Below are 27,885 nucleotides of genomic sequence, written 5' to 3' on the forward strand. Positions count from 1 at the left end.
AGCCCCCGCCCCAGGGACACCGAACCCCGGCTCGGCTCCTCCCGGGAACCTGCACGCCTGGTGATTTCGCATCCCGGGCTCTCCTCCGCCCTGGGGACCCCGCATCCTGTGCTGCCCCTCCTGGGAACTTGCACTCTGGAGACCCTCGTGCTGGGTGGTCCTCTCCGTTCCCATATTCTCCCCTCTCCCATGTCCTCTACACCCAGGGGACGTGGCACACCTGGCTTCTGTGCCCTCCGCTGCCCTACCGAGCCCCCGCGTCCAAGGGTTCCTCTCCAAGGACACGGCACCGCAGGCTTTGCCCTACACACCCAGCCATGCCCTCGCTGCTTGCACAAGAGGTCAGTGGACGGAGCCTCTTTGGGGCCTCTTTGCTGCCCATCTGCTCCTCCATCCCCACCACTCCCAAGCCCGCCGGTCCTTTCAGAACACCGCAAGCACCTTTTCCAGGAGGTTTTGTCTCAGTGTGAACCCACAGCTGGTTTTGCACTGACCCGCGCAGGGCTCTGCACGGGCTCCCAGCCGGGTCCCGCAGCGATTCCCTGTCCCCAGCACTGTCCCCAGCCCCTACCAACACCGCTGGAGGGGTCTCTGTGCCAGAGCAGCAATGGAGAGCGCACAGGGCCTGATTCCTGCAGGATGAGGGTGGATGTTGGTGGAGGGGCCCGTCCCAAGACAAGCCCTTCAGGCCCCTGGATGACCCCAGAGGGACAAGGGACAGGGGGCCGCGGGTGCCGCCCTCTCCCCCCACGCCCTCCTTACACCAGCATTTCCGAGCGAGGCCGGAGCCGGAGCCGCCCTAAGAGGCTCTGAGAGTTTGGGAGCAGCTGTGGAGCAGCTGCCGGGGCCAGCGCGGGGGCTGGGGCCGCGGCAGGCGCCCCACAAGCGGCTCAGATGGCTTTGGTGGTGGATGTGGTGGGACCCTGCTCGGGGATGTGGTGGGAGCTCCGAGCCTACCGCCGCCAGGCTTTGTTCTCGGAGCAGCGAGGCTGCAGCCCCTCCCCAGGCTCCTCCTCCGCAGCCCACCCGAGACCCTCCTTCCGCTGCCTGAGCACAAGCTCCTCACATGGTGCGCAGAGCTGGTGGGCAAGAGATGCCCTTGGCAAGGCACAGAGGCACCTTGGGTGGTAGAGCCATTGTCAGGATGGCCCAGAGGCAACAGGGAACCAAGCAGAGCCAAGAGCGCAGCCCTTGCAGCGGCACAGGGGGATGCTTGGCTCTCCCCAGGGCAGAGGCAGGTTGGCTGCAGCACCCTGGCCCTGCTGGACACCCCGGGGCTGATCTGGCAGAACCTGTTCCCAGAGCAGGCTCCGTCCCGCACCATTGCCCGCCCCTGCCCCTTTCCCACCCCCCACTCACGGATTGCTGTCCAGCCAAGCCAGGGTTGGTTCAGGGGCTGCCCACGTGGGGCCACAGCCGCCTCACCTTCCCCTGTGCTTCCTCTGACCTTGGCTGCCCAGCTGGGACTCACACGGGGCACTCAGCCCTGCTCCTGCCAGCCCTGCCAGGCAGGCACCAGCTGTTTCTGTCCCTTGCTGCACCCGTGTCCTGCTGCTTCTCAGCGTGACCATCCCACTGCTCTCCTGTGCCCCAGCCTGAGCGCCTGGCCCAGCCCCAGCCTGTCTTCATCCCTCGACTTTCCTCACCCCATCTTTGATGTGCTTTTGCACTCCTGGAACTGGCAGTGAGAAGACATGGCACCGCAGCCCAGATCTGGGTGATGCCAGGAGGCATTTGGCTCCCCCCAGCCGGCTCCTGCCCCCGGCAGAACCTTCCAGTAGATGAGCAAGACAATTTTCCTTACAATTGCTCATCATGGCAAGAGCTGCAATTATTAATGACCGTTCCAGCTGTCAGAGTGGAGAGGGAGGAGAACAGCCACTTCCCCACAGCCGCTGCCCTCCGGCCCGTTCCAGCTGGAGGTGCTGCTGTGGCCTCACCCCCGTCCTTCGGGACAGCAGCTGCAGCACATGAGCGAACGCTTGGCTGCTCCACGCTGGAGAACGCCCAGAGCTGGTGCACGCGGCCCATGCGTGCCCCATGGCTCCTCAACCCCTCTACAGTGCTCAGGCACAAGGACACTGCCCCACGAGGGCCCCCACTAAGGTCTGACCCCTTCCCCATCTCTCCTTGCTGCATTTTGCACCCCCAGATTTATTGCTGCCTCCATTAGCGGCCCTGCCTGTGACAAGAGGGATGACCCAGCCAACACATGGGGTCAAGCCTGGGCTGACACAGGCAGAGGAGGAGAAATGTGAGGCAAAGAGTTTCCCTGGAAAGCTGGAGGGAGCTGAGTCAGGCCCCAGAGGGAGCGGGATGAGGGCAGAGCATGACCTTCCCAGCCGGCCGCACCTCGCTCGGCAGAACCACGGCCCGGAGACAGGCGGCACTTGCAGAGACGTGTTTATTAAAGGCACTAAAAGCACCGTGGCTACATCAGGGCAGCCCGACCGGAGGGTGTGGTGTGGGGGGAGGCATCGGTGGCCCCAGGATGGCAGTGGCAGAGAGCTCTTTGGTAGGAAGCTGTGCCCAAGCCTTGCAGGAGCAGCCGCCTGGCTGGGCTGGCATCAGCACACGCTGCCAGCCCACGGCTGGGGGTGATGCCAGCCCCAGGGGATGCCACCAGGGTGGGGGGCATGAGGGACAGACACCCCTGGAATGCAGCTGGGGCAGGAAACCACCGCAGCAGTGTGAGGGGTGCCTGGTGGGTGGGCATGGGCAGGGCCCCAGCAGAGGAGCAGGGCTGGGTCTCCAGCCCCAAGCACACAGCAGGGAAGGCTGGGGAGAGTGAGACAGGAGCTGGTCCTCACCCACTCGGGGAGGGATGTGTAAGGAGTGTCCCTGCCCCAGCAATGAGCTGCCAGGCAGCAAGGGAGCAGCCCAGCTGTGGCAGACCCTCTCCAATTCCAGCCTCAGCATGGTTGTGCCCACCATGCTGCGTGGCTCAGGGGCAGGAGATCCATGCAGCATCCCATTCCCAGGGCTCCTAGGGCCAGCTGAAAAGCATACAAGAAGTCACCCAGCTATCAAAGGCTGGACCCAGCACTCTATCTGGCTGGAGTTGAGCCAGGAGCTGCTAGGAAAGGGGCAGGAGCAAGGGAAATGGCCAAGGGCCCAGCCTGGCTCCCTAGGGCCAGCAGGGCAGGGGGAGAGGAGCATGCAGGGCCAGGGGCATGTGTGGGCACAGCTGGATTTCCACCCCTCACACGTGGGAGAAAGCATGGCTCTTGCACAGAGGCTTGTCCTTCTTGGAGTAGAACGTCTTCCCTTCCAGGTTGGTCTGGCAGATCTGGAGAGGAGAGTGCAGGTGGTCAGGCTGAGGGGCCGAGTCAGCCTCTGGTTCCCCCACAGCCCAGCACTGGTGTCACACAGGAACCTCCACGTGGGTCTGGGACACTGCCAGGGACCAGAAGGCTCAGAGCAGAATCCCAAGCTCCCGGAATGGAGGCAAGTGGGAAAAATCTTGTGGCAGCAGGTCCCCAGTGCTGCTGGTGTACCCCACCCAGGGCAGGACTGTCAGGGAAAGGCCCAGGCCCTGCAGCAGTCGGGGAGGGAGGCACACTGCTCACCGCACAGACAAAGCAAGTGTCGTGCCAGCTGAAGCCCAGCGCCTCCAGGAACCGGTCCCCAGCATCGATCTTGAAGTCACAGCCGCGGCACTTGGTGCCAAACATCTTCTCATAGTCTGTGAGAAAGGCAGAACACAGGTCAGCACTTCCACGCACTACAGCTGCTCATCCCAGAGCAGCAGGGCTGCAGCTCAGCCAGGATCCCACAGGCACAGCCTGGGCACAGCTCTGCCAGCCCCCATCCAGGTGAGATAATGCCCCGAAAGGTGCAGGGTGGCTCCAGGGGGAGGAGGAGAACCTCAGCTCCCAGGATGCAGCAGCAGCAGCTTTGATGTACATCCTCCCTCATTGCCATGGCAACACAGGAGCATGGCACTACCCTGCAGCTAGGGAGAACCAGGATGGAGCGCTCAGGGCTGTGGGATTGGGGTCTCTCTGCCCCTCACAGCCCAGGGGGAGCCCCGAGGAGCAGGGCAGCTCATGTCCCCAGCCCTGTGCCCAGCTGCTGAGTCCCAGTGGTGCCCCAGGGCCACATGAGGTGACACATGGGGTCCCTGGCTCCTACCTCTCTCGCAGTAGGGCTGTCCCTCCTCCATGTAGAAGGCTCGGTTGCGGATGGGAGTTTTGCAGGCGTTGCAGGTGAAGCACTGCACGTGCCAGGTCATCTTCAGTGCGTGCATCACCTCCTGGAGGGGAGCCACTGTCAGCCAGGGGCAGGAGCACCAAGGGACAAAGAATCCCCTGAGATGGACCAAGGTGGGAAGGGACAGAGCCAGGCACCCACAGCAGAGGGCAAGGAGGAGATGGAGGGCAGCTGAGGGACACTCACCCCAGTGATCTTCTTCTTGCACTTGGCGCAGGTGGGCGCGTAGCGCGTGTCGTAGCACTTGGGGCAGAAGATGGAGCCTTTCTCCTCAAAGAAGCCGCCCTCATCCAGCACCTTCCTGCACTGGCAGCAGACAAACTCCTCGGGGTGGTAATAATGTCCCAGCGCCACGAGGTACCGTCCCCTGCAGCAGGACAGAGCCACGTCAGCCATGTCCAGGGCCCAGGGCTCAGGACACGCCGTGGCAGTGGTGGCAGCCGGGGCTCACCTGATGACTTTGTTGCACTTGTAGCACAGGGGGGTGCGGCCGGGCCCCTCGGGGGCCTGCTGGGCTGCCTGCACGATGGAGCTGCGGTTCTGCATGGGGGTGGGCGTGGCTGGCTGGCTGTGCTTGCTCACCACCGTGCTCGTCTTGTCCGGGGCGTAGCGCTCGGCAAACGAGGGGTCCACAGCCCAGGGCGGGCGGCTGGTGGGGCTGGGGGTGGCACTGGGGGTCCTGGGGGCTGCACACACACAAGTCTTAAGGACAGTGCTCCTGATCCCTCGGCAGCCCCTCCCCAAAACGCCCAGAGATGTTTTGCTCACCCAGTCCTGGCTCCGTCTTCATCGTTGCTCCTGGGGACGGGTCCGGCACGGAGACCTGGCTACAGAACAAGCAGTTAATCCAGCCTGCCCTGCTCGTCCCCACTGCCCAGGGGGTGCAGGCAGGGCTCCCACTCCAACAAGCAGGAGGGAGCTGGCCAAGCCCCCATGGCCAGCAGTAACTGGTTTAGTGATTAGGTACTGAGCCAAGGGCCTCCAGTCCTGCCAAGACAGCACCCCCAGGGTCTCTGGTACCCACTGTGGTGGTCTGCAGAGAGGCAGGAGGGAAGGTTCTGGGCTTCTCCACACTGACCAGGGACCCCAGGGAGCACACAGACTTTGGCTGCCTACTAATATGATCAGTCTCATTGGGGTGCAGGGGGACCTAGAGGTGATCTGATGCAGGGAGCCCCAGGGTCCAGCTCAGCAGTGCTGGGAACAGGCAGGGCAAGCCAGGGCTAAAGAGGCACAGCCCACTGAAAGAGGGGGGACAGGAAGAGAGGGAGAGCCAATGGCCCTGTGCTTCTCCAAGACAAATTCAAAAAGGAGATGGCAACAAATCCAACTTTTATTTGTGTCAGAGCAAACTGGGCAGAGCTGGTACCCAAGGGCCATGGCACCAGGGCAGGAAGTTTTACAGACAGGTAAAGGCAAAAACTGGGGGGCTGTCCACCCCCCTGCCTGGCTGCACAGAACAAAGAACAACCCTGACAAACTGGTGACATCCACGACCTCAGCTGCCCCACAGCCCCACGCCAGGCTTGCAGGACACTGTGCCCCAGGTCCAGATGCCACCCAAACATTACAACAACCCAGTGACATTTGGCCAGTGCCATCAACCACTCCCAACCACCGTTTCTGGGGCACCACGGCGCAGCTCAGCATTCCCAGCTGAGGGGCAGCAATGCCCAAGGGGTTCTGCCCAGGATGTGCAGCCCCCCAGCTCCTGCTGCCACACACTCCCCTTACCTGGGCTTCCTAACAAACACATCATCATGATCCTCCACTGAGCGCAGCAGGAGAGAAAGGAGGAAATAGTCAGTCCTCACAGACAGAGGCCCCGGCACAATAAGAGGGGAAAGGGGGAAAAGAAGAAAACAAATCTCTCCTCCCACCAACCCCTGCCCCAAAACAAAGCCCTGCCCAGTCACAGGGCAGACCAAGACCCCAGACCGGTGGCACCACCACGACACCACACACAGCCCCACCAGCTCCCCTGACTCAGCCACCCCACAGGGACCACACAGGGCCAAAACCAACGCTCCAGTGCCACTCCAGATTCTGCCAGACCCTGGCAGCCCAGGGAGAGTCCAGCAGCCCCGGGCAGTGCCAGGCCCTGTGGGGACTCACTCTCATCTGTGCCCGTCAGCTGGGCCAGCTTGCGGAAGGAGCGGGACTGCGAGGTGCCGGTGCGGGGCTGCCAGTCCTCAGCGTCCTCCATCAGCCGCAGCTTCCCAGGATTGCACCCGGGGGTGCTGGGGGGCTCCAGAGGCTGTGGGGGCTGCCTGTGAGTGACACAGGGCAGGAGCTCAGCCAGCACAAAGCACACACCCTGCTCTGGAACAGGGAAGCACTCCAAAGGGTGCTCTGGCTCATGGCAACATCTCTGCCACACCCTGGCACTCACCGCTGCTCCACCGTGCCCCAGCTGGAACCACGGGCATCCCTGTGGCAGCAGAATAAATGGTGGCACAGCAGTCAGTGGCTGATCCATGGCTCAGCCCACGTTTCCACATGCACCCACAATGTCAGAGATACGAAAACCTCGTGGAAATGCCGACAGCATTCACTCCTGGCCAGCCTTGCAGCCATTCCATGAACCCACGTGATATCGTGCCCCAGGTACGGTGCCTCCCTGTGACTCCAAAAATGCCCAGCAAAGTGTTGTGTCACCAGCCATCCCTACACACTCTGCTGCATATTAACCTCCCCAGCCTGGTGCCAGCAGTGCCCGGTGAGTCTTGCCTGCACACCCATTTGGGGACAAACTGTCTGGCCAGGGGGTGTCCAGGCAGGAACCTCCCAAGGTGAAGGTCAAAGCAGTGGCTGAGCACTGGCAGTGCCTGGTGTGGGCCGAGCACAAGGTGGGCTCTGCAGCTCCACCACCACCTCAGCTCTGGCAGAGGACAAAGAGGGAGAGAAGAATCCACAACAGGGCAAAGAGTGTGCCCAGAGTCATGAGAAGTAGTGATGCTGAGGGGAAATGAGCCAGCAGCACCCATCCAGCTCTGCCACACCAGGCTCACAGGACAATGTGCCCCAGGTGCAGCCACTCCCAGCACTTCCCAACATCCCATAGCCAGGTTTTCCCAGTGCCATAGCCTCCTCCACTCCTTGTATGCTCAAAACGCTAAGGTGCAGCTCAGCATCTCCAGCTCAGAGCCAGCAGTGCCCAGACACCTGGGACATGCAGCCTCAGCACATGCTCCCTTACCTGGGCTTTTTAACAATCTCATCCTCACCATCCTCCACTGCAGCAGGAGAGAAAGGGGGACATGGTATCAGTCTGCAGTGACTGATGCCCAGGAAAAGCAGGAACAGGAAAGGAGGAAAACCCACCATCCCCTCAGCCCATCACACAGCCCTGCTTGGCCATGAGGCAGAGCATGGCCCCATGAGCAGCTCCTGCTGGCTCAGCTGCCCTCAAGGGGTGACTTGGGGCCAAAATCAAACTCCTGATGCCACATCACCCCACTGCCAAAACAGTCCCACACCCCCAGGCAGTGCCAGGCCCTGTGGGGACTCACTCTCATCTGTGCCCGTCAGCTGGGCCAGCCTGCGGAAGGAGCGGGACTGCGAGGTGCCGGTGCGGGGCTGCCAGCCCTCCGCGTCCTCCATCAGCCGCAGCTTCCCAGGGTCACACCCGGGGGTGCTGGGGGGCTCCAGAGGCTCCCTGTGAGTGACAGAGGGCAGGAGCTCAGCCAGCACAGAGCACAGACCCTGCTCAACACTGCAGCACAGGGCAGTGCTGCCAAAGGTGACCTGGAACATGGCAACACCTCTGCCGGCCCGTGGCACTCACCGCTGCTCCACTATGCCCCAGATGGACCCATGGGAATCCCTGTGACATTGGAAGAAACAGCAGCACAACAGTCACTGTTTGACCATGCCTGCCATACGCACCCACAGCCCCATGGAGGCACGAGCCACAGGGAAATACTGACCAGCAGCCTTGCAGCTGCTCCACAGCTGCACAGGATGCAAAGCACCAAGACCAGTTGCTGCTCAGCACCTCTCAACATCTGCAGCAAGGTGTTGTGATTGCCACCAGCCACCCCTACCCAGGTGGGTGCTTGGGGCAGGACCCTCCTGAGGTGACGGTCAGAGCAGTGGCTGAGTGCTGGCAGTGCCCATTGTGCAGCTCTGAAAACACCTCAAGTCTGGGAGAGGGGACAGAGAGGGAGGGGAGAACCCCCAGCAGTGCAAAGAGCACCCCCAGAGTGACTGCAAGCAGCAAGGGTGAAGTGGCTGTTTGGACAGAACCTGGCATGGGCACCTTGTGGCTCCTGCTGCTGCCCTTACCTGGGCTTTTTAACGGGCTCATCGTCACCTTCATCCACTGAGGACACCAGGAGAGAGAGGGGGAGATGGAGTCAGTCTGCGGCAACTGAGGCCCAGAGACAGCAGGAAGGAAGGGGAAGGGAAGGGAAAGGAAGGAAAAATGCCCTTTCCTCCCACAGCCCCCCTGCCCCAACACACAGCCCTGCCTGGCCACAGGGCAGAGCACAGCCCCAGCCCAGTGACACCACCACGAGCCCACACAGCCCTGGGCAGCTCCTGCTGGTTCAGCTGCCACAGAGGGCCCAAATGGGGCCAAAACCAATGCCCTGCTGCAACAACACACCACAGCCTTTAACAGCTGCCCCAGCACAGCTGGGCACAGCTGGGCAGCCAGGCAGTGCCAGGCCCTGCAGAACTCACTGCTGCTGGCTCCCACCAGCCGGGCCAGTTTGCGGAAGGAGCGGGACTGGGAGGTCCAGGTGTGGGGCTTTGTGTCCACAATGTCCTCTAACATCTTCAGCTTCACAGGGTCACACACACTGTCACTGGGGGGCTCCAGGGGCTGCGGGGGCTGCCTGTGAGTGACAGAGGGCAGGAGCTCAGCACCAGGACTGGACCCTGCTGTGGAACAGGGAAGCACCCCCAAAGATGCCCTGGCACATGCCAACACCTCTGCCAGACCCTGGCACTCACCGATGCTGCCCCGTGCCCCAGTTGGACCCATGGGCATCCCTGTGGTATCAGAAAGAATCGTGGCACAGCAGTCAGTGTTTGACCAGCCCATCCCTCCCCATACACATCCACAGCCCCAGAGATGCACGAGCCTTGTGGAAATGCTGACAGTGTTCACTCCTGATCAGCCTTGCAGCCATTCCCTGGCCCCATAAGACACTGTGCCCTAGTCTGGTCCCATTCCCTACCCTGCAATTCCCAACACCCCCAGCAAGGCGCTGTCAGTGCCAGCAGCCACCCCTGCCCACTGTGCCCAGCACACTGTGCCGCATCTTGGCCTCCCCAGCTTGGTGCCAGCAGTGCCAAGCAGGTCCTGCCTGCATACCCAGCATGAGGACACTCATCTGGGCACAGCCTGCCTGGCTAGTGGGTGTCTGGGCAGGACCCTCCTGAGGTGACAGAGCAGTGGCTGAGCACTGGCAGTGCCTGTTGTGGCGTGAGCCTGTGGCTCTGCCAACAGCTTGGCTCTAGGAAGAAGGAAAGGATAGGACAGAGGGTGGAGGATAAGGAGAGGAAAGAAGAAACAGCAACAGGCAAAGAGCTTCCCCTGAGTGACTGCAAGCAGTGAGAGAGAACAAGCCTTGTGGGCTGAGCCCAGGGTGGGCACCCTGTGGCTCCTGCTGTTGCCCTGGCACACAATCCCCTTACCTGGGCTTTTTAATAAATTCATCCTCACCATCCTCCACTGAGTGCAGCAGGAGAGAAAGGGGGAGATGGAGTCAGTCTGCAGCAACCAAGGTCCAGGAAAAGCAGGAAGGGAAAGGAGGAAAACCAACCTCTCCACTCACCTGGCCCCACTGCACAGCCCTGTCTGGCCACAGGGCAGAGCACAACCCCAGACCAGCAGCACCACCATGAGCCCACACACAGCCCTGGGCAGCTCCCGCTGGCTCAGCTGCCCTCAGGGAGTTAACTGGGGCCAAAACCAACACTCCCGGGTGCTACATCACCCCACTGCTCCTCCCAGCTTCTGGTTACCCAAAACAGCTCCACATCCCCAGGCAGTGCCAGGCCCTGTGGGAACTCACTGCCACCTGTGCCCGTCAGCTGGGCCAGCTTGCGGAAGGAGCGGGACTGCGAGGTGCCGGTGCGGGGCTGCCAGTCCTCAGCGTCCTCCAACATCCTCAGCTTCCCAGGGTCACACCCAGGGGTGCTGGGGGGCTGCAGAGGCTGTGGGGGCTGCCTGTGAGCGACAGAGGGCAGGAACTTCAGCCAGCACCAGGCACAGACCCTGCTTCAGCACAGGGCAGTGCTGCCAAATGTGTCCTCACCAGACCCTGGCACTCACCACTGCTCCACTGTGCCCCAGCTGGACCCATGGGCATCCCTGTGATATTGAAGAGAAGGGTAGCACAACACTCAGTATTTGACCACGGCACAGCCCATCCCTCACAAATGCACTCCAGCAGCAGGAGAAGTCAGAGACACTCAGCCAGCCCTGCCCTGCCATCCTGCAGCCCCACGCCAGGCTCACAGCACACTGTCCAGCTGCTGCCTAGCACCTCCCAATACCCCCAAGCAAGGTGTTCTCAGTGCACCAGCCTTCTCCAGATCCCTCTTCCTCAAGGATCAATGGCAGAGCTTGGCCTCCCCAGCTTGGTGCCAGCAGTGCCCAGCAGGTCCTACCCAGCACAGGACACCTTGTCTGGCTGGTGTGTCCCGGCAGGACCCTCCCAAGGTGATGGCCAGAGCAGTGGCTGAGCTCTGGCAGTGCCCACTGTGAGGTGAGTGCAGAATGAGCTCTGCAGCTCCACCAACAGCTCGACTCTTGGAGATGGAGAGAAAAAACAGCCACAGAGCAAAGAGCTTCCCCTGAGTGACTGCAAGCAGCAAGAGAGAACCAGGTGTGTGGGCTGAGCCTGGGGTGGGCGCATTGTGGCTCCTGCTGCTGCTCCAGCACACACTCCCCTTACCTGGGCCTTTTAACAAGCTCGTCCTCACCATCCTCCACTGAGCACAGCAGGAGAGAAAGGGGGAGATGGAGTCAGTCTGCAGCAACTGAGGCCCAGAGACAGCAGGAAGGGAAAGGAACAGGAAAGGGAAAAGGCCCTCTCCTCCCACTGCCCTCCTGTCCCAATACACAGCCCTGGCCATGGGGCAGAGCACGGCCCCAGCCCAGCGGCACCACCACGAGCCCACACAGCCCCAGGCAGCTCTGCCTGGCTTAACTGCCCCATAGGGCCAAAACCAAGACTCCACGAGGCACCAAAGCCTTTATCCAGTTCCAGTTTCCCCAGCAAAGCTGGGCAGTGCCAGGCCCTGCAGAACTCACTGGCGTCGGCGCCCACCAGGCGGGACAGTTTGCGGAAGGAGCGGGACTGGGAGGTCCAGCTGGGGGGCTTGGAGTCATCAATGTCCTCTAACATCCTCAGCTTCACAGGGTCACATACAGGGGTGCTGGGGGGCTCCAGCAGCTGGGGGGGCTGCCTGTGAGTGACAGAGCCATCTGTCAAATCTGACAGATCTCCTGGGGCTGTCCCCCCCCTTCCCCAGCACAGAATCACAGCACACCGGCACCAGAGACGTCACACCTTGTCTTCCTCCCCACCCCACAACTCCTCCCTCACAAAGGCTGGGCCTGTGAAGGACTGACTCTGGAATGACCACCACCATTCCTGGCAATTTGAAACTGGCCCCAAGGGCCAGAAAGAGAAAGGACAGAGCAAGAATAAGCCAAGGTCAAAAAACACCATGAGGGAAGCTGCACCACAGCCGTCTATGGCAGTGCCACCTGCCCATGGGCACAGTGCCCAGCACAGCCCATCAGCCCTTGCCCAGTACAGCCACATCTTGGGGAACAGGGAATGGATCACACACAAGGACACTCCAGGGCCCCAGCAGCTGGCAGAGACAGGCAGCTGTCCCCTCTACACTGGGGACAGCTTGGTGCCAGCAGTGACCCACCCACATGGGCAGAGCAGCGCCTGCTGCCCATGCCCAGGCTGGCCCTGCCCTGAAGGACAGGGCACTGGCAGGGAAGAGGCATGCAGGGAGGATAGAGAGAGCAGGTAAAAGGCTTACTGACTTGTCAAGGCTCAGCACCTGTAGGGAGAGGGAAAGAGAAAGGGAGGAGAGAAAGAAAGAAAAAGGAAGGTGAAATTAGACCCACAGCACCCAAGAAGTTTCCAGAGCTCACCTATGGCCTGCATTAGCCCCCTATCCCTGAGTCTCACACCCAGCTCACCCAGGGCTGAGAGCACACTGGGGCACAGCAGCAGATGCCAGCAGACCAGACTGAGATCCCTCAGCTCCCAGAACAGGTCTGGATGCCCAGAGCAGTCAATGCCACATCCTGCCCCATTGCCCAGCTCCTGGGCACTACAGCAGCTCTGGCCCGAGGAGCAGTGACCAGCAGCTGCTGCACACATGCAGCAGAGCCAGGGAACAGAGTGGCAGGGCTGGAGGCCATCACTCTGCCCAGCCCCTTCCAGGAGCCAGGGGAACAGCAGGACTTCCCCAGGCAGGGACCGGCCAGTGGTCACAGCCAGCCACCATTTCCCTGCCACTGCAGATGCCAGCCAATGTCCTGCTGCAGCCACCGTGTCAAGCCTGGCAGGAGCCCCCACAGGCTGACACATCCCTGAGCAAGGGCCTGGCACGAGTGTGGCTGTGTGTTCCTGTGTGAGACAGCTCTGTTGTGCCAGCTCCCGTTTGCTCGGCACGGGCACTGCCACCCGCTCCCACCCAGGGTGCCTGGCATGCAAGGCGCAGCAGGGCGGGGCAGCAGGCTCCCCCGGATGCTCGGGGAGCAGGAGGGACAGCAACGTACCCGTTGTGCTGGGGGGTGCAGGCGGGCGCCAGGGGCGCGTACGTCACGGGTTTCGTCACCAGCCCGGGCCGCGGGTTCGGAGGTGAGCCGGCCCCGAAGGGCCGAGCTGTTTTGTTGAGGGCGGTGCTGGGAGCGAAGTTATATTTCAGGGGTTCAGAGCAGGGGAGTGAGTCCTGAGCGAGACAAAACACACAGACACGGGCTCACACGTCAAGCAGCATGCAAGGGCAGCCCTGGGCCAGGCAGCGCAGCAGGCAGCCAGGGAGGGAAGCCGGACAGCACGTGCACCTCAGAGACCAGGCTTTGCCAGGCTGGCACTCGCTCCACCGGGCACCTGGCCAGAGACAGCAGGTCACAAACCCAGCCTGAGGGTCATTTGGAGATTAGTAGGTGCCCCGGACACTCGCTGCTGCCCGTGGCAGGGCGGTGCATGCACACACGCCGACTGCAACCGTCCCACGGCACAAAGCTGAACACATGCAGGTGGCCTCTGCCCAGGAGCCACCAGTCACCAGCCCCAGCCCTGCCTCCCTGTGCCAGGGCACTCCCCAGCACTAGCAAACACGGTGCTGCACCTGCCCAGCCTCCTCCCCTGTGCTGGCCCCTCTGCATCCCTGCCCACACCCAGCACCAGCAGGGGCACAGACACTCTGGGCCCAGGCACCTACTGTGCAGATCCCGCTCCCTCTGATCCTCCACAGTGCCAAGAGGTCAGAGCTGCTCCTCCAGCTGGGCTTTCTAGACCTTCAAACACACCCCAGCCCCCTAGAAGCCCCAAGAGCAAAGTCCATTTGCTTCACTACACTGAGATTCCCTTGCCCTGAGATGAGGCTGAGCTGCCACTGTGGCACCAGGAGCAACACGTACCTTCTGTGGCTTCCCCAGCTGGTTCTGGGCTCTGCAAGAGAGGAGACAGATGGGCAGGTACTGGAGTTGGTCCAGACACCACCAGCATGCTGGTACCCCAGGGATGCAGCACCCAGCCGAGGGGAAACATGGCCAGCTGGCACTGCCCTGTGGCTTGCAGTCAGGTTAAGCCTTATCCAGGCAAGCAGAGCCCTTGGACACAGCCAGGGACTTCCAGGCTCTAAGTAAGGAGCAGTGACGCAGGGAGATGGAGATACCAGGAGGTGGCACTGGGCAGAGGGCCCTGATTACACTCCAGTCATACCAGAACCCCATGTTTGAGGGACCCATGATTCCTACCTGCTCAAGGTGAGGCAGAGCCTGTCCCCACAGGCACGGATCCTGTTCTGGGCCTCGATGTGTGTCATGGCACTGGTGCTCTCCCCGTCGATGTACAGCACCCAGTCACCCACTCCCACGCCGGCCTGGGCTGCCTTCCCACCCAGAGTCAGCTGCAGGACAGACAGAGTTAGGGACAGCTGGAACAGCCAAGCAGTGACGTGGGAGCAGAGGGACATCCTCATGAGGGCAGGGGCCTTCCAAGGCCCAGGATCCCCAGCCCAGCACAGGACATCACACTGACCTGACCCAGGGAAAAATGGCAACCCCCGGATTACTCCTCATTTCCCAGTGCATGAGCCCAGAGCAGCCTCTTCCCCTTGGCAGCAGCAGAAGGCAAAGCACTTCTCCAGGGCACTGCCCAGCCCTTGCCCTGTGGCATGCCTGGGGACCCTGCCAGCACCCCAGGGCCTCATTTCCATGACCCCAAACACAGAGGCAGCGCTGCCTCAGTCCCACATCCAGCCACCCCCTGGAGTCACCCCTGTGGTCTCAGGGCAGGAAGAGAGCACAGTGAGTCAGGGCCTGCCGGGCAGCCCTCATCTCACTGCAAACCACAGGCATGTCCAGCCCTTCGCTGGGGCGGGGAAGGAGAGGGGAGGCACCCCTGGGGCACTCCCCCAGCCGCCGGCGCTGCCGGCCCGTTCCCACCAGGCACAGACATTACCTCATTCCCACAGAGGAGCAGGAGCCCTGCCGGGGCAGGGAGACACCCACCCCCTCCCTGTCATCCCGCTGGGACAGCCGGGAGCACAGCCACAAGCTTCCCTTCCCCTGGCCACGGTGCCAGGGATGCGCGCTGGCCCTGCTTGGCTCCGTGGCACGGCTGAACGTCAACATCAGGCTGGGAAGTGGAGGCTGCCCTGCCCTCCCACCAGGGATGCACAGCCAGAGCAGGCCCAGAGCACTGCACACAGCTCCCAGGCACTGACAGACAGACAGACAGACGTGGGCAGGCTGCAGCCATTCCTGCTCCTCCAGCATGGAAGAACTCGAGGCGCTTGGACCCAGACCAAGTATTTCCTCAAGTCCTGTTCGACATGAACATAAAAGGAGTGAGCCAGATTCCCAGCACTGTCAGAGGGCTGAAAAATCCTTACCACAGAGTCCTGGCCCCTCCTTACAGAACCCGGCTCACCCTGGAGTCACACATCCCTCCTCTAGGCCAACACCAGCCCTCCATGCAGGCCAAACACCACATATGGACTGGATGTGGCCCAGTTCCACCTGCATCCCACTGCTATGCCCAGCAGGACATGGGTCCTCCCACACTGCCCTCCCGTTCCTCCAGCCTGGCACAGGAGGGTGCCCTCACAGCAGTGATGCCCCCAGCTCCTGGCCATGCTGCTGCAAGCCCCAGCTTGCTGCCCTGGAGGGCTGGGGAAGGCACGGGGCAGCTCCTGGAGGCAGGAGCAGGAGTTGGGAGAGGTTTTCACGCGACTGCCCAGGAAGGGGAGAGCACGTCAGGCTGCGTCATGAAGCCTCACCCAGCCTGGTCAGCACTTCCCGTTCCCCTCCATGCCAACGTGCAGGAAACCCCTGTGACAGGTGCCAGCTCAGCCAGGAGCCATGGCAGTGCCAGCCCTCCTACTTCCCACCCAGACCCGCTAACCAGGGCTTCCTTCCTCCCCTCTCCACCCAGCCTTTTGTTTCCTGCACCTCCATCACCACATCCAGAGAGGTGCTCACCCACTGCCCTGTCCAGACAGAGCCCCCCTCAGTGCTTTCCTGCCAGTAACACCCAAGTGTCTCCTCTTTCCCAGCTGGCAGATACCAGGATGTGCCACACAGCATCCAGCTATCCAGACTGCAGTCCTTATACCAGCTCCAGCACAGGGACGACCAAGGTTTACAGCCTGCCTAGCCAGGGTGTCAGCACCTAGCAGAGCCCCGTGCCACAGGAGGTACATGTCACAGGGCCATGGTGGCACCTCTTCTGTGTGATCAGTGAGCTGAAACTGCCTCACTGCTCACCCAGGAGTGCCACAGCAATGGACACAGCTGAAAGCCAAGCCAATGGACACACCAGTGTTGTCCTGTGCTGCCCACCCCTGCAGGCCTGCAGAGCAGGGCCCCACTGCAGCCCACAAAGCCGGGGCAGGATGGTTCCTTCCAGCTGCTGTGGCAGGCACAGCTCACGGGAAGCAGTAGCAAGGACAGCAGCATGCTCTGGGTCTGGGGATGCCTCTGGAGTGCAGAGCAGCACAGGCTCACACTTTCCCATCAGAGCACACCGCCCTGCCATGCAGCCCAGCCTCACCAGAGAGCCCCCTAAGCTGGCTGCATCCCCTGGGAACGTCCCTGCTGCTCCTGCCCTGCCCAGGACTGCAGCACTGCCCAAGCCTCACCAAGAACTGCTTCACGAGGCCCCTGCCCCAGGCTCTGGGAGGCTCCTCCATCCAACCAGACCCTTTGTTAAGAACTGGCTCGCAGCCAAGAGAAACATTTTTTAGAGAATAAACGGGCTGAATCTGTCTCTGCGTGCTCAGCAGAGATCAGCAGGCCCCGGGGCAGCGGCACAGGCGACTCCAGCCTCACTCAGTGCCCTCAGGGCCCGTGCTCCATGCTGGGATGCTGTGTGGATCTGTGCCCTCTGGGGCAGGTGTGCAGTGCCCGGCTCGTGCCAGGGGCAGGTCCCCACGCAGCACTCGATGCCACAAAGCAAAGCTGTCCTTTGAGAAGCAGCGTGCGTGCCAGCTGCCCCAGCGCCAGCGGCGCAGGCGATGCAGGCACATTCCAAGGCTTATAAGGCAATCGCGTGGCCAAAGCTGTGGCCAGCACCCGCCCAGGGATGGGGACCTGCACACAGCCGGGGTCAAACCCGGGAACATTGCAACGGGAGAGGCTCAAACCAACGGGCACAACCAGCTGTGGCTCTGGAGGAACGGGAGAGTTTAGTGGAAGGAGTCACATCCCTGTGCACGCAGCAGTGCAGCTTCCTCCTCTCCATGCCCATTTCAGGAGTGACCTCAGGCACAGAGCTGGGAGCTGTGCTGTGGAACGGAGGGCAGAAGGGCACTGGCTCGGTCCTGGGATGCCAAGCCCAGTGCTGGGGTGCAGACCAGGAAGCCAGTCCCACATCTCAGAGAGCAGATCCCCTCCTGCTGCAGTGGGAACTCTCCGGAAGGGGCCTCCCCTGCCCCCCTCTGCAGAGGCTGTGCAGAATTTCACGTTTCTGCCTGCAGCTCTCTGCCCGGAACACCCCCGTGCTGGGCTGCAGCTGATAAGGGACCAAGGAGGCTACGTGGAGCCAGGCAGGGCAGGATGCAGCATTCCCGGGGCCCTAGCTCATCTACATCCCCCGTACGGCTCTGCCTCAGCCACTGCGGCCTCCCTCCCAAGAGGCAGGAGGAAGGATGGGTGTCACCAGCCTTGGTTTCTCTTACCCTGGAGATGGAGAGCGGCATGCTGAAATCCTTCCCTCCCTGCAGCCTGAAGCCCCAGGGTGCCGGCCCGTTCAGCATCACCTTGTAGGACTCCATGTCGCCCATCTCTGCAAGGGAAGAGAGTGTGATCCCAGCGTTAGGGAATGTGGAAACAATGCAGGGAGAGCAGGAGAGGAGAGGGCTCGGTGCCTGGCAGGGTAGGACAGGAGGCAGGTCACGTTTCCTGCTGTAACTCCACCCTGACCATCCTACACTGTGGTTAGAGACGCACCCCAAATCCATCAGCATCTCCTCCAGCAACGTCAGAGCTGAGGGGCCCAGGCTAACACTGACTAGCGCCAGGGAGCCAGGCACAGCCCTGCTGCCACCCATAGTGGGATGTCTGTGGGTTCTGCTCTCTTCCCCAACCTGGGATGTGCTCTCCTTTGCAGCACCCCAGGAACTTCTGCTGCTGAGAGCCAAGGCTGTTCAGAGCACCGAGAAGCAACAGCAGGTACAGAAGGATAGGAACCAGAAGCATTTTTGCCGGATGAATTAGCAGCAGCAGCAGAGGAGCTGCGTGATGCCACCCGAGGCGCTGGCACAGCAGCCAGGCTGGCGCTCCGGCAGCCGGCCGAGCAGATGCTCCCTGGGAGCGAGCCCATCTCCGGGGCTTGGGCAGGAGGGAATCCCGGCGCTCCCCTGCCTGACAGCTGTCAGCCGGCCAAGGCTCGGGACAGACGGGCCAGCGCCAGCCTCCTGTCACCTTTTACCTGGAAGGAGCCGCCAGACCCCTGCGAATGGCCCCAGGACCTTCCCCCCGAGGGCGGGCAGGGCCGGCTGCGGGGCTCCCCACGCCTCGCACGGCCCGGCCGCAGGGCCGGGGGCCAGCGTGCCCCCGCTCTCCCCGGGCCGGTGCGGTCTATATAAGGCGTGTAAGACGACACCAGCCCGCTCCCCGCTCGGGAGGGCCGGGGGAAGAGCTGCGTGTCAGGCATTCCCGGCGCCCGGGAGCCGCGCAAGCCCCAGCGAGGCGCCGGGACGGGGCGGCCCGGAGCGGGCGGATACCCCCCACCCCTCCCCGGCGGGACGGGGCCCCAGTGCACCGGGGGTCCCCAGCGTGCACAGGCTGGGCAGCAGCTCTGCTTATTGCTGGGAAGCCCCACCCTGACCCGCGGGGGCCTTGGGACCCCTCCCCATCCCACACCGCCGCCCCCCTCCAGGGGTCGGAGACGCCGGCTCTGCCCCGCATGGGCCCGACTCTGATCACCCACCTTCCCCTTACGCCAGGCCTCAGCCCTCCACCCCTCACGCCCCCATGCCCCCCGGCAGAGGACGGAGCCCTCCGCCTGGGCGCGGCTCCCCGGACTCACCCGCGGCCAGCGGGGCCCGGCGGAGCGGGCGGGAGGGGAGCGGAACGGTGCGGACCGACGCGGGACTCGAACCCGGGCACCGCCCCCGCCCGGCACGGCCCCACCATATATAGGATCAGGAGGGGGCGGAGCCAGCGGGCGTTTCGGCCAATCACCGTGCGCGCCTCTGCCTGCCGGGGCGGGCACGGCGGCGCCCTCTAGCGGGGAGGCTCGAGCTGCCCCGCCCGTCCCCCCACTCCTCACAGCGGCGGCGGAACCGAGTCCGGGAAGGGCCTTTATTGACCGAACGGCACCGACCGGCACCGGCCACATCAAGCCCAGTCCCGCGCTCCGGGACTCTCCCTGCTCAGCAGCCGCACCAGCTTGGCCCGAAGGGTGCTGTGCGGCTTGTGCCCGGAGCGCCCTGACAGTGCCTCCTGCCCTCCGCGCCCCCAGCCCGCGGCCCGTGGAGTCGGTGCCATGGCGGCCCGGTTGTCATAGACGGGCCCCCCCTCACTGCTGTGGCCCTCGGGGGCCTGTCGGCACCCCAGCTCCCACTGCCCTTCCTCCTCCTCTTCCTGGGCCCCAGCTGGACGTGGTTCTGCAGTGAAGATGTTCTCGTAGAGATGCTCAGGAAGCGGTTTCCCCACGGCCCAGGGCTCCCCAGAGCCTGGCTGCCCTGACACAAAGAGGGGCTGCTGGCCCCGGGCGATGGAGGCATAGACGATTGGGCATGAGGCCTCTGGCTCTGGTGGGGTGAAGCAGAGGAGGTTTGCAGGGGGGTGGGAGGCAGGCTGTGTCCCCCCCAGCGCTGAGCTGGGCTGGGGTTCATCATTCCCAGGCCCCCAGGGCTGGGGCTCAAGGCCCTGTGCAAAGAGCTGGGGCTCTGAGACACAGAAGAGTCTGGGCTCCAGGGTGTCCTTGCCCTGCTGCTGGCAGGCAATGGCAGCAGCCACAGCCCGGCAGAGCTCAGGGGCCCGTGGGGTGCTGAAGGTGAAGGTGCCCTCGCCGGAGTCACTGCGGCGGCCAGCCTCGAAGGAGAAGACAGCCTGCAGGGTCAGATGGGAGAGTGAGGGGCTGCCACCCACTCTGGGCAAGCAACAGCCCCAAAAATGGAGTGGGGGACTCACCTGATCCTGGCCAAACTTGCGAAGGAAGGGGTAGGGCCAGGTGAGCAGGGGCTGGCGGGACTGGGGGTCCTTCAGTGTCAGGCTCTGGGGAAGGGCTGAGAGCAGGTAGTGCCCATGCAGCCCACAGCGGGTGGCCGCGTCTGTCTGGACCACCAGCACCAAGAATTCAGTCACTGTGGGAGCCAAACAAGCCAGGGGTCAGCACTGCAGCACTGAGCTGCAGCCCACCCCAGCCCTCTTCACCACCCCTGCACGTACGGTCCTGCCAGGACGAGTAGAGAGAATTCTCCTCCATGGGGACAGCGGGGCTGAGCTGGGTCCTAGCACTGCTCGGCACTGTCTCTTTTCCACCCTGAAACAAAGGGATGTGAGTATGACCTGGGACAGAAGGGGCGGGGAGCACAAATCCCCTGCCTGCCCTGGAGCTTCCCAGCTCACCCAAGTCGGGCTCTTGGCTCTGCCAGACCCCTTGGTACCTGGAAGGCCAGCTGGCAGAGCTGGGTGATCCATTCATCGCGCTGCTCGGCTGCCAGCACATAGCTCTTCTCCGTGGTGGTGAGGTAGAAGGCAGCCGTGGCTTTGGGGCAGCCCTGGGTGCCCGCCGGGCCCACGGAGACGCAGTCAGAGAGGCGGATGACGCGGCGGGCACAGCGCTGCAGGGGCACCTTCTCTGGGACCGTGCCATCATCCCGCACGTCAAACTTCTCCATGCGGGCCACACCGGACGGGCTGGCAGCAAACAGCTGGGCTCGCATCTTCCTCCAGGACCTCTATGCATGGAAAGGGCAAAGGCAGGGAAAAAACAGGTCAGCAGAGCTGGCTGCTGCATCTGGCAGCTCTGCCCTCCATACAGGGCACAAGGGGCACAGGGGAGTGCCAGCCCACACCTGCCAGGTGTTGTTGGAGGGCACAGAGAACAGGGGCCAGCACAGACCCTGAACTGCGGGGCAGGGCAGGCCCGAAGCTGGGCTGAGGGGGCCTTGCCCCGAGCGGGCCTGGCATGGCTCACTGGGTGAGTCACACTCACTCCTGGCTCCCTGAGCACCAGGTCCTGCTCTTTGTTCCCTGCTGCAAGTGCTGGCCTGCCGACCTGCAGCTGAGCTCTCGAGCTGTTCTCAGGACGGACCCTGATGCAAATTAAAGCCATTTTGAGCTGCAAAGGCTCCTGCTGGCAGCCTCACATCTGCTGAGCAGCCTGCTTCCTCCCAGGGGAGCCTCTGCAGCACCAGCACCTTCCCAGTCCGTCATGGGATAGCGGGGGCGCGTGCCACCACGTACCTCAAAAGTGCACAGAGCCTCCGCCCTGCAGGAACCAGATGCAGCCAAGCACTCAAAATACCCACCACCCCCGGCCCACCTGCCTCCTCCATGGCAGGGCACCAGCTCCTCACACACAGGGCTGCCTGCTGAGCTTCCAGGGCTTGGTTCTTGTTCAGCAGGGAGGTCAGAGTGCGATTGCAGCCCCACACAGCCACTGACACCCCCACAGGACATGGCCACCCTTCTGCCAATGTGCCTGCAGGACCTACTTTGCCCACACCCAACAGCTCCCTGGTACTCTCACTGTGTCACCCATACCCTGCCCCAAGAGCTTTGGCACTCAGGGCCCCCTCCGAGGGCACGGAGGAGCAGCCCAAGCCACGAGGGTGTCACTGGATGGTGCTGGCCCTGCAAGGCTGGGCTAATGGAGGGCACAGGGACATGTGCCACGTGCTGGCCCAGGGCCCCACTCACACTCACACACACACACACCAACGCTGGAGCTGTGCCATATTAATGCGTGTTTATTCTTCCATTGAGACTCACGCAGTGACCAAGCAAGAAGAACCCAACACAGGGGCGAGCCAGAGTGGGTGCCCACACAGATGAGTCCCCTCAGCCCCACGGGAAAGCCCCACTTACGGAGCTGCTGAGCCCAGGGCTTCCCCAAGGGCAGCTCAAACAGGTCTGGCTCCAGTCACCCCTTCCTAGGCTGCTGAGGGCCCAGCCCCAGGCCCAGCCTCATGGCAAATCAGGGCAAACCCTCTACCAAACCCAAATCCACCCTTTACCTTTCCAAATTTGGTGTGCTGCACATAAAGGATCCCATCCTTCACTGGTCTCTCCATGGGCCCAGTTCACCCTGGCAGCCAGCGCAAGGATGAGGGACTCGGGCTACCCGCAGCGCAGAAAATGTGACCGCTGCAGTCGAAGGAAAGGCATGGGGCAGACTTCCGTCTCACAGAGACTTCCCCTTTCTGGGGGTGTGGGATGGGGGGCAGAGGCTGGGCCACAGGAGGTGTCCGTGTGCCCGCCCTCCCCCTCAGAGCAGGGCAGTGGGGCAGAACGCGGGGGCAGAGCACAGGAAGCACCTCGGGGAGCGCCTGACATGAGCATGGCACGCTCCACCTCACCCTGCCTGCATCCTCCCAGCACGGCTGGGGAGACAGAACAGCCACCAGAGAATGCACAAATCCAGGCGAGGGAGATGGGCCCAGAGAAACTGGGTGGATTTGTGAGGAGCAACACAAGACCTGACCTCACCACTGCACAGGGCTGACAGAGGCAGCAGAGCAGTTGCCCCACCTGGGGCTTTCTCTTGCCCTGAGGCACTGCTACCTGCTTGCCCAACAAACCCTGATGTAATGAGCTGTTGCAGCACAGCTCCATACATTTCCTTCCGGGACAGGAGCTTCATCAGGCTGAGCTGGCAACAGTTCCAGTAACTAAAATTCTGGAAAAGGGCCCACAGCAGTGCAAGACAGGCCCCTGGGCTGACAGGAAACCCAGGCCCATACAGGGGCAGCACGCTGTCCAGCTAGAAGTCCATAGAGCTGTGGGCCAGGTAGTCCTTGCGGCCGATGTTGCTGACTTGCTTGGTCTGCATGGCCTCCAGCTTGGGGCAGTCGGTGATGCGATGGCCCAGGCCACCACAGAAGGCACAGCCCCGCTCACCTGCAACGGGAGAGATGGGGTCAGGGCCAGGACAGTGACATGCCAGAAGAGCACAGTGCCACCCCAGGACAGCAGTTCCCACCCCAGAGCAAAGGGGCTACACCAGTGTCTCCCCAGTGTTGTGGCACTGGGAGCTGGAGGGTCCCTTCTGGAGCCCAGGTTTTGCAGCAGCCCCACGGGGGTCCCTGTGTGAGCCTGGGGTCTCTCACCATTGATGTCCAGCATGGTCTCATCCCCACAGTGCAGCACCTGGAGCACAGGTGGCACCTTCTGCTTTGCCTCCAGGAGCAGAGCCTTCAGGTCCATCAGCACCGACTCATCTGGGGACAGAGACACAGGTCAGGCAAAGCCATCCTGCTTGCTCAGGACACCCCCTTGGCACTGCCCAGCTACCCCCAGCCCCGTGCTGTTCCTCACCACAGGCCTTGTTGATGAAGGTGGTGGCAATGCCAGTGTTGCCTGACCGGCCCGTACGCCCGATGCGGTGAACTGTGGAGACAGGGACAGGATCAGCCCCAGGTGAGCACAGTGTGACAGCCCATCCCTGCCCCAGGACACTGCAGGGACAGGCACAGAGCCTTGCTGGCCTCCAGACCCCTCCCACGAGGCCCAGTGCCCACCATAGTTCTCAATCTCCTCTGGCATGTCGTAGTTGATGACGTGCTGGATGGCTGGGAAGTCCAGGCCCTTGGAAGCGACGTCAGTGGCAACCAGGACATCCTTCTTCCCATCCCGGAAGGCCTCAATGGCCTTTGTCCGCTCTTCCTGATCTGCAAAGGCCCAGCAGAGAAGATCAGGGAGGGCAGAGCTCCCAGCCCTACCTTCTGCAGCAAACACTGTGGCCTCAGAGTCAAGCATTGCTTCCTTGGGCAGCCTTTCTCCAAGTCAGGGAGCAGAGGAGCCTCTACATCCCATAGGGACCTGCTGTGTACAACATGGAGCTCACTCCTGACACTGTCACAGCCCTTCCTCACACCATCAACAACTGCTCCAGGCTGGCACCTCCCATGGCCACACACATTCCTGGCAGGAGTGGGGTCACACAGGAACCCAGGCCTCTCTGGGACTCTCACTGACCTTTCCCTCCATGGATGGCCACAGCTTCCACACCCTTCAGCAGCAGGTACTCATGGATTGCATCGACATCTGCCTTCTTCTCTGCGAAGATCAGCACCTGGGGCAGCACAGGCATCATATCAGAGCCCTTTCTGCAGGATGGCACTGCTGGCACCAGCACAGCCCCTGGGGAAGCCCTTTCCCTCTAGCTGAGCAGAGCACACAGCACTGCTGATCCCCAGCATGGCTCAGTCACGTGTCCATTCCGCACAGGGGTCCCTCCTCCCAACTCCCCCATGCCCCAGGGTGACCACACTGTCCCCAGCATACTCACAGGTGGAGGGGTCTTCTGCAGGCACTCCAGCAGGTACACCATCTTGGCCTCCTCTTTCACATACTCCACCTCCTAGGAACAAGCAGAGACATGGGTCAGGCAGCAGAGGAACTGCCACTGCTTGGTATCCCTCAGCTGGGAAGGAGGGCCATGAACCCCAGCTCCCTGGCAGAGAAAGGAACTAAGTGCCCTCATGAATGTTTCTGGCCTCCCACACAGGCACAAGGAAGCATCCAAAGACCTCACCTGCACAACATCCAGGCTGGCAGCACCCGCTCGCCCAACGTTAATGGTGATGGGCTTCACCAGGGCACTCTTGGCGAAGTTCTGGATCTTCTTGGGCATTGTGGCACTGAAGAGGAGGGTTTGCCGCTGGCCCTGCACAGGGAGGAAGCCTTCAGCACTCACCCAACCTGGCACATGCAGGACTGAGCTTGAGGGTGCTCCCACTGCGGCAGCTCAGTACCTTGAAGTAGGAGAAGATGGTGCGGATGTCCCCCTCAAAGCCCATGTCGATCATCCTGTCAGCCTCATCCAGGGCCAGGTACCTGCAGATGTCCAGGCTCACCATCTTCTTCTGCAGCAGGTCCATCAGGCGCCCGGGGGTTGCCACCATCATGTGCACCCCACTGTGGGGTGAGAGGAGGCTGCATCAGGCCCTTGGCATTCCCGCCCCGTGCAGGACACCTCCCTGGCACACAGCTTTCACCCCTATGTTCTCCTCAAGCCAGGATGCCACTCCTTAACTCCCTGCCAGTAAAACAGAGCAGCTCCAGCCCCATGGACTCCCCCAGGAGGTCTTACTGTTTGATGGTCTCCATCTGCTCCTTGACAGACATGCCCCCGATGCAGAGGGCGCAGCGCAGTGGGGGCAGCCCGTCCTCCTGCAGCAGGCGGCAGTAGTACTCCAGGATGCCGTGGGTCTGCCGGGCCAGCTCCCGCTGCAGAGACAAAACCAGCTCATTCCTACACCTCTGTGCAGGCAGAACTCAGAACTGCCACTGCAGGTCAATCCCAGCCTCCTCCTGGCACTCACTGAGGGACAGATGATGAGTCCATAGGGTCCCTCTCGCTTAGAGAACGGCAGCCTCTTCTCCTGCTCCAGGCAGAACATGATCACAGGGAGGGTGAACACCAAGGTCTTCCCAGAGCCAGTGAATGCAATGCCAATCATGTCCCTTCCTGAGAGTCTGCCAGAGAAACAGGGCTGATGGAGAAGAGGAACACCATGGAACAGCTCAAACCTCCAGGGCTGAGCAGGGTGACAAGGTGCATCTGTCACCCCTGAGTGGGAAGAACTGCTCACTACTCTGGGATGAGGACAGAGCACTCACATTGTGGGGATGCCCTGGATCTGTATGGGTGTTGGCTGCTGGATTCCTTTTTTCTTCAAGCCTCTCAGGATAGCTGTCAGAGAACAAGGTTGGCACATTCATGACCTCAACATTTCCTCTCTTTTCCCACTCAGGTCCCAGCAGCAGCTCCTCCACCAGTCCCAAACACCCCTCAGGCCAACAGCCAGGAAAAAGGTGGGATCCCTTCCAGGCTCCACTCCTGGCCTACCTGCTGGGAACTTCATCTCCTTGAAGCTCTTGATGGGGGGTGGGATGCCCTCCCCCTCCACCAGAATGTGGTACTTCTTGCGCACGCGCTCGTGCCGCGCCTCCGACATGCCCAGGATGTAGCGAGGGGCCCTCCAGCTGTGGAAGCAACACAAACAGGTCATGGTGCACAGTGAGGCCAGGGCTCCAGGACCAGCAGCTCCCATGCAGGAGTTCAGGGGAACTCCCTGTTGGGCTCTAATATCCTCCCAGATAAAAGGGGTAGCCCCAAGGGGCTCCATGGAGTGAGCGCAGGAGCAGATCTGAGCCAGTTCCATGAATAACAGCTGAGAACAGCCTGTGGATGGTGGATGGAACATGCCAAAAACATCTGAACACACCTCAATCATCTCCCTGACGCTGCCTCAAAAACTTCAAACTGAAGTTGGAAAAGATCTCTGAGATCAATGAGCCCAATCTTTGGTCAATCACGACCTTGATGCTGCTGCCTCGAGCAGCACTGGCTCCAAAAGCTCCTCCAGACTCTTTCTCTGGCTTGGTGACCTCCCAGACCTGAAGACCAACCCTCAGGCCTTCTAGTTTAACACAAATGTCCTTTATCAAGCCTTACTGTATACAAAACAACATCCAATGCAACTCAATAGCGTTTAATTTTACAGATTTGACACTCAGGCAAGAGGCTGCAGAGCTGCACTGCTCCTGCAAAACCCTGTGGGTTTTAGTTCTTTTCAGCCACCATGAAGTGATGTTTTCAGAAGGATAACTTCTGAGCTGTGCTGTGAAACTCACCTGGTTTTGATTGGGTCATCATAGGTGATGCCCTTGGCCATCTCCTTCACTGACATCAGAGCTGCAGGAACAAAGAGCATCAGTCAGAGCAAACCCTCCTCATCCACATCAGCCTCTCTGGGCAAACAGCTTGGGAGATCATGTCTGGCGACAGAAAAGGAGGAGCAGCAGCACAGACAGCCCCTCTGGCACAGGAACACTCGGTGCTGCCATGCCCAGAGCCCTGTCACAGCCATGTCTCAGCTAACCCAGGCAGTGCCAGCTGAGGGCACCCACTGTCACCTCCAGCCCCACTCCTGAGTATGAGCACTCCCAAGGCAGGGAGCAGCTCTCCTGCTGCCCTGGGAGCTCTGGAGACACATCTGAGACACACAGCTCCCACTCACCTCGGCCCTCGGCCACGCTCTCCAGGATCTTCTCTTCCTCCTTCAGCTGCTTCTCCTTGGCTGACTCCTTCCGAGCTGGGCGAACACAAAAAACAATGAGGGAGGGGTTTGTATCTCCTGAAAGCCACCCAGTGCTGCCACCAGCCCCTCCCTTACCTTCCGCCTTCTCCTTGAGGTGCTGGTGCTGGTCCAGCAGGCTGATGTTGGACTGGGGTCCCAGCGGGATGTCATCCTCGTCCCCGCGCTGCTCGCTCCCGCTGTCCCGCTGCTCTTCCTCGGACACCACCTTCCGCCGCATCTGCAGCAGCTTCTGCAGCTGGAAGGACGCGGACGGAGGCGGAGTGAGCAGCCCGGCGGCGGGAGGGCCGCTCAGAGCTCTCCCCGGGCAGCCCCGTTACCCCGTTACCCCATTACCATCTGCTGCTTGCGCTGCTTGACGGGCACGTAGGGCACGTAGTCCTCATCATCCTCTCCGGACAGGTCGGACGTCTCCGCCGGCTCCTCGCGCTGCCTCTGTGGGGAGACAGGCGGTGAGGGGAGCCCGGGGCGGCACCAGGAGCGCGGAGCGGGCGGTACCGGGGGCCGGGCCCTCTCCCACCTTCCGCTCCGCCGCGGCCTCCATGGCTCCTTCCCGGAAGATACAGGAAGTGACGTCATCGCGCACAGCGCCATCGCCTAGCAACGCGCAGGGGGCGCCACTGGGCGGGAGCTGCGACTCGGCACGACGGGTCCCCGCGGCGGCCAAACTTGCGC

The 27,885-nt window shown here is 62.1% G+C and overlaps 4 protein-coding genes across 4 annotated transcripts; all 4 read right to left on the minus strand.

The window, feature by feature from the left end:
• Positions 1-2,402: 2,402 nt before the first annotated feature.
• PDLIM7 (PDZ and LIM domain 7) lies at positions 2,403-19,032 on the minus strand. Its single transcript, XM_054287726.1, is given in 20 exon segments — positions 2,403-3,289; positions 3,570-3,685; positions 4,135-4,255; positions 4,399-4,579; positions 4,664-4,898; positions 4,981-5,039; positions 5,947-6,166; positions 6,169-6,482; positions 6,605-6,643; positions 7,412-7,448; positions 7,725-7,870; positions 8,000-8,038; positions 9,859-9,895; positions 10,239-10,393; positions 11,609-11,637; positions 13,072-13,152; positions 13,847-13,877; positions 14,186-14,337; positions 17,611-17,717; positions 18,963-19,032. Coding segments are annotated over 19 exon segments (2,184 nt in total). The 5' UTR covers positions 17,716-17,717; positions 18,963-19,032; the 3' UTR covers positions 2,403-3,202.
• LOC128944460 (uncharacterized) lies at positions 7,967-10,327 on the minus strand. The gene has a single exon (XM_054287725.1). The coding sequence runs from the start codon at positions 9,260-9,262 to the stop codon at positions 8,255-8,257; it is 1,008 nt and encodes a 335-aa protein (XP_054143700.1). The 5' UTR covers positions 9,263-10,327; the 3' UTR covers positions 7,967-8,254.
• Positions 19,033-19,273: 241 nt separating the features above from the next.
• On the minus strand, positions 19,274-22,179 carry DOK3 (docking protein 3). Its single transcript, XM_054287785.1, has 5 exons — positions 22,123-22,179; positions 20,548-20,841; positions 20,330-20,423; positions 20,072-20,244; positions 19,274-19,990 (listed from the first exon to the last, which is right to left on the minus strand). Exons 1-5 carry the CDS (start codon positions 22,177-22,179, stop codon positions 19,274-19,276), a joined length of 1,335 nt encoding a protein of 444 aa, XP_054143760.1.
• A 673-nt stretch (positions 22,180-22,852) lies between these two features.
• Positions 22,853-27,764, minus strand: DDX41 (DEAD-box helicase 41). The gene is made up of 17 exons (XM_054287784.1): positions 27,731-27,764; positions 27,547-27,645; positions 27,289-27,448; positions 27,133-27,207; positions 26,747-26,807; positions 25,959-26,095; positions 25,730-25,802; positions 25,432-25,585; positions 25,200-25,336; positions 24,862-25,024; positions 24,642-24,773; positions 24,396-24,467; positions 24,083-24,179; positions 23,626-23,775; positions 23,423-23,494; positions 23,215-23,325; positions 22,853-23,005 (listed from the first exon to the last, which is right to left on the minus strand). The coding sequence occupies exons 1-17, from the start codon at positions 27,752-27,754 to the stop codon at positions 22,869-22,871; spliced, it is 1,854 nt and encodes a 617-aa protein (XP_054143759.1). The 5' UTR covers positions 27,755-27,764; the 3' UTR covers positions 22,853-22,868.
• Between the last annotated feature and the right edge of the window lie 121 nt (positions 27,765-27,885).

This window comes from Melozone crissalis, unplaced genomic scaffold, assembly GCF_028551555.1.
Source record: "Melozone crissalis strain CALT ecotype California unplaced genomic scaffold, PUWL_Pcris_2 ptg000061l_1, whole genome shotgun sequence".
NCBI lineage: Eukaryota > Metazoa > Chordata > Aves > Passeriformes > Passerellidae > Melozone > Melozone crissalis.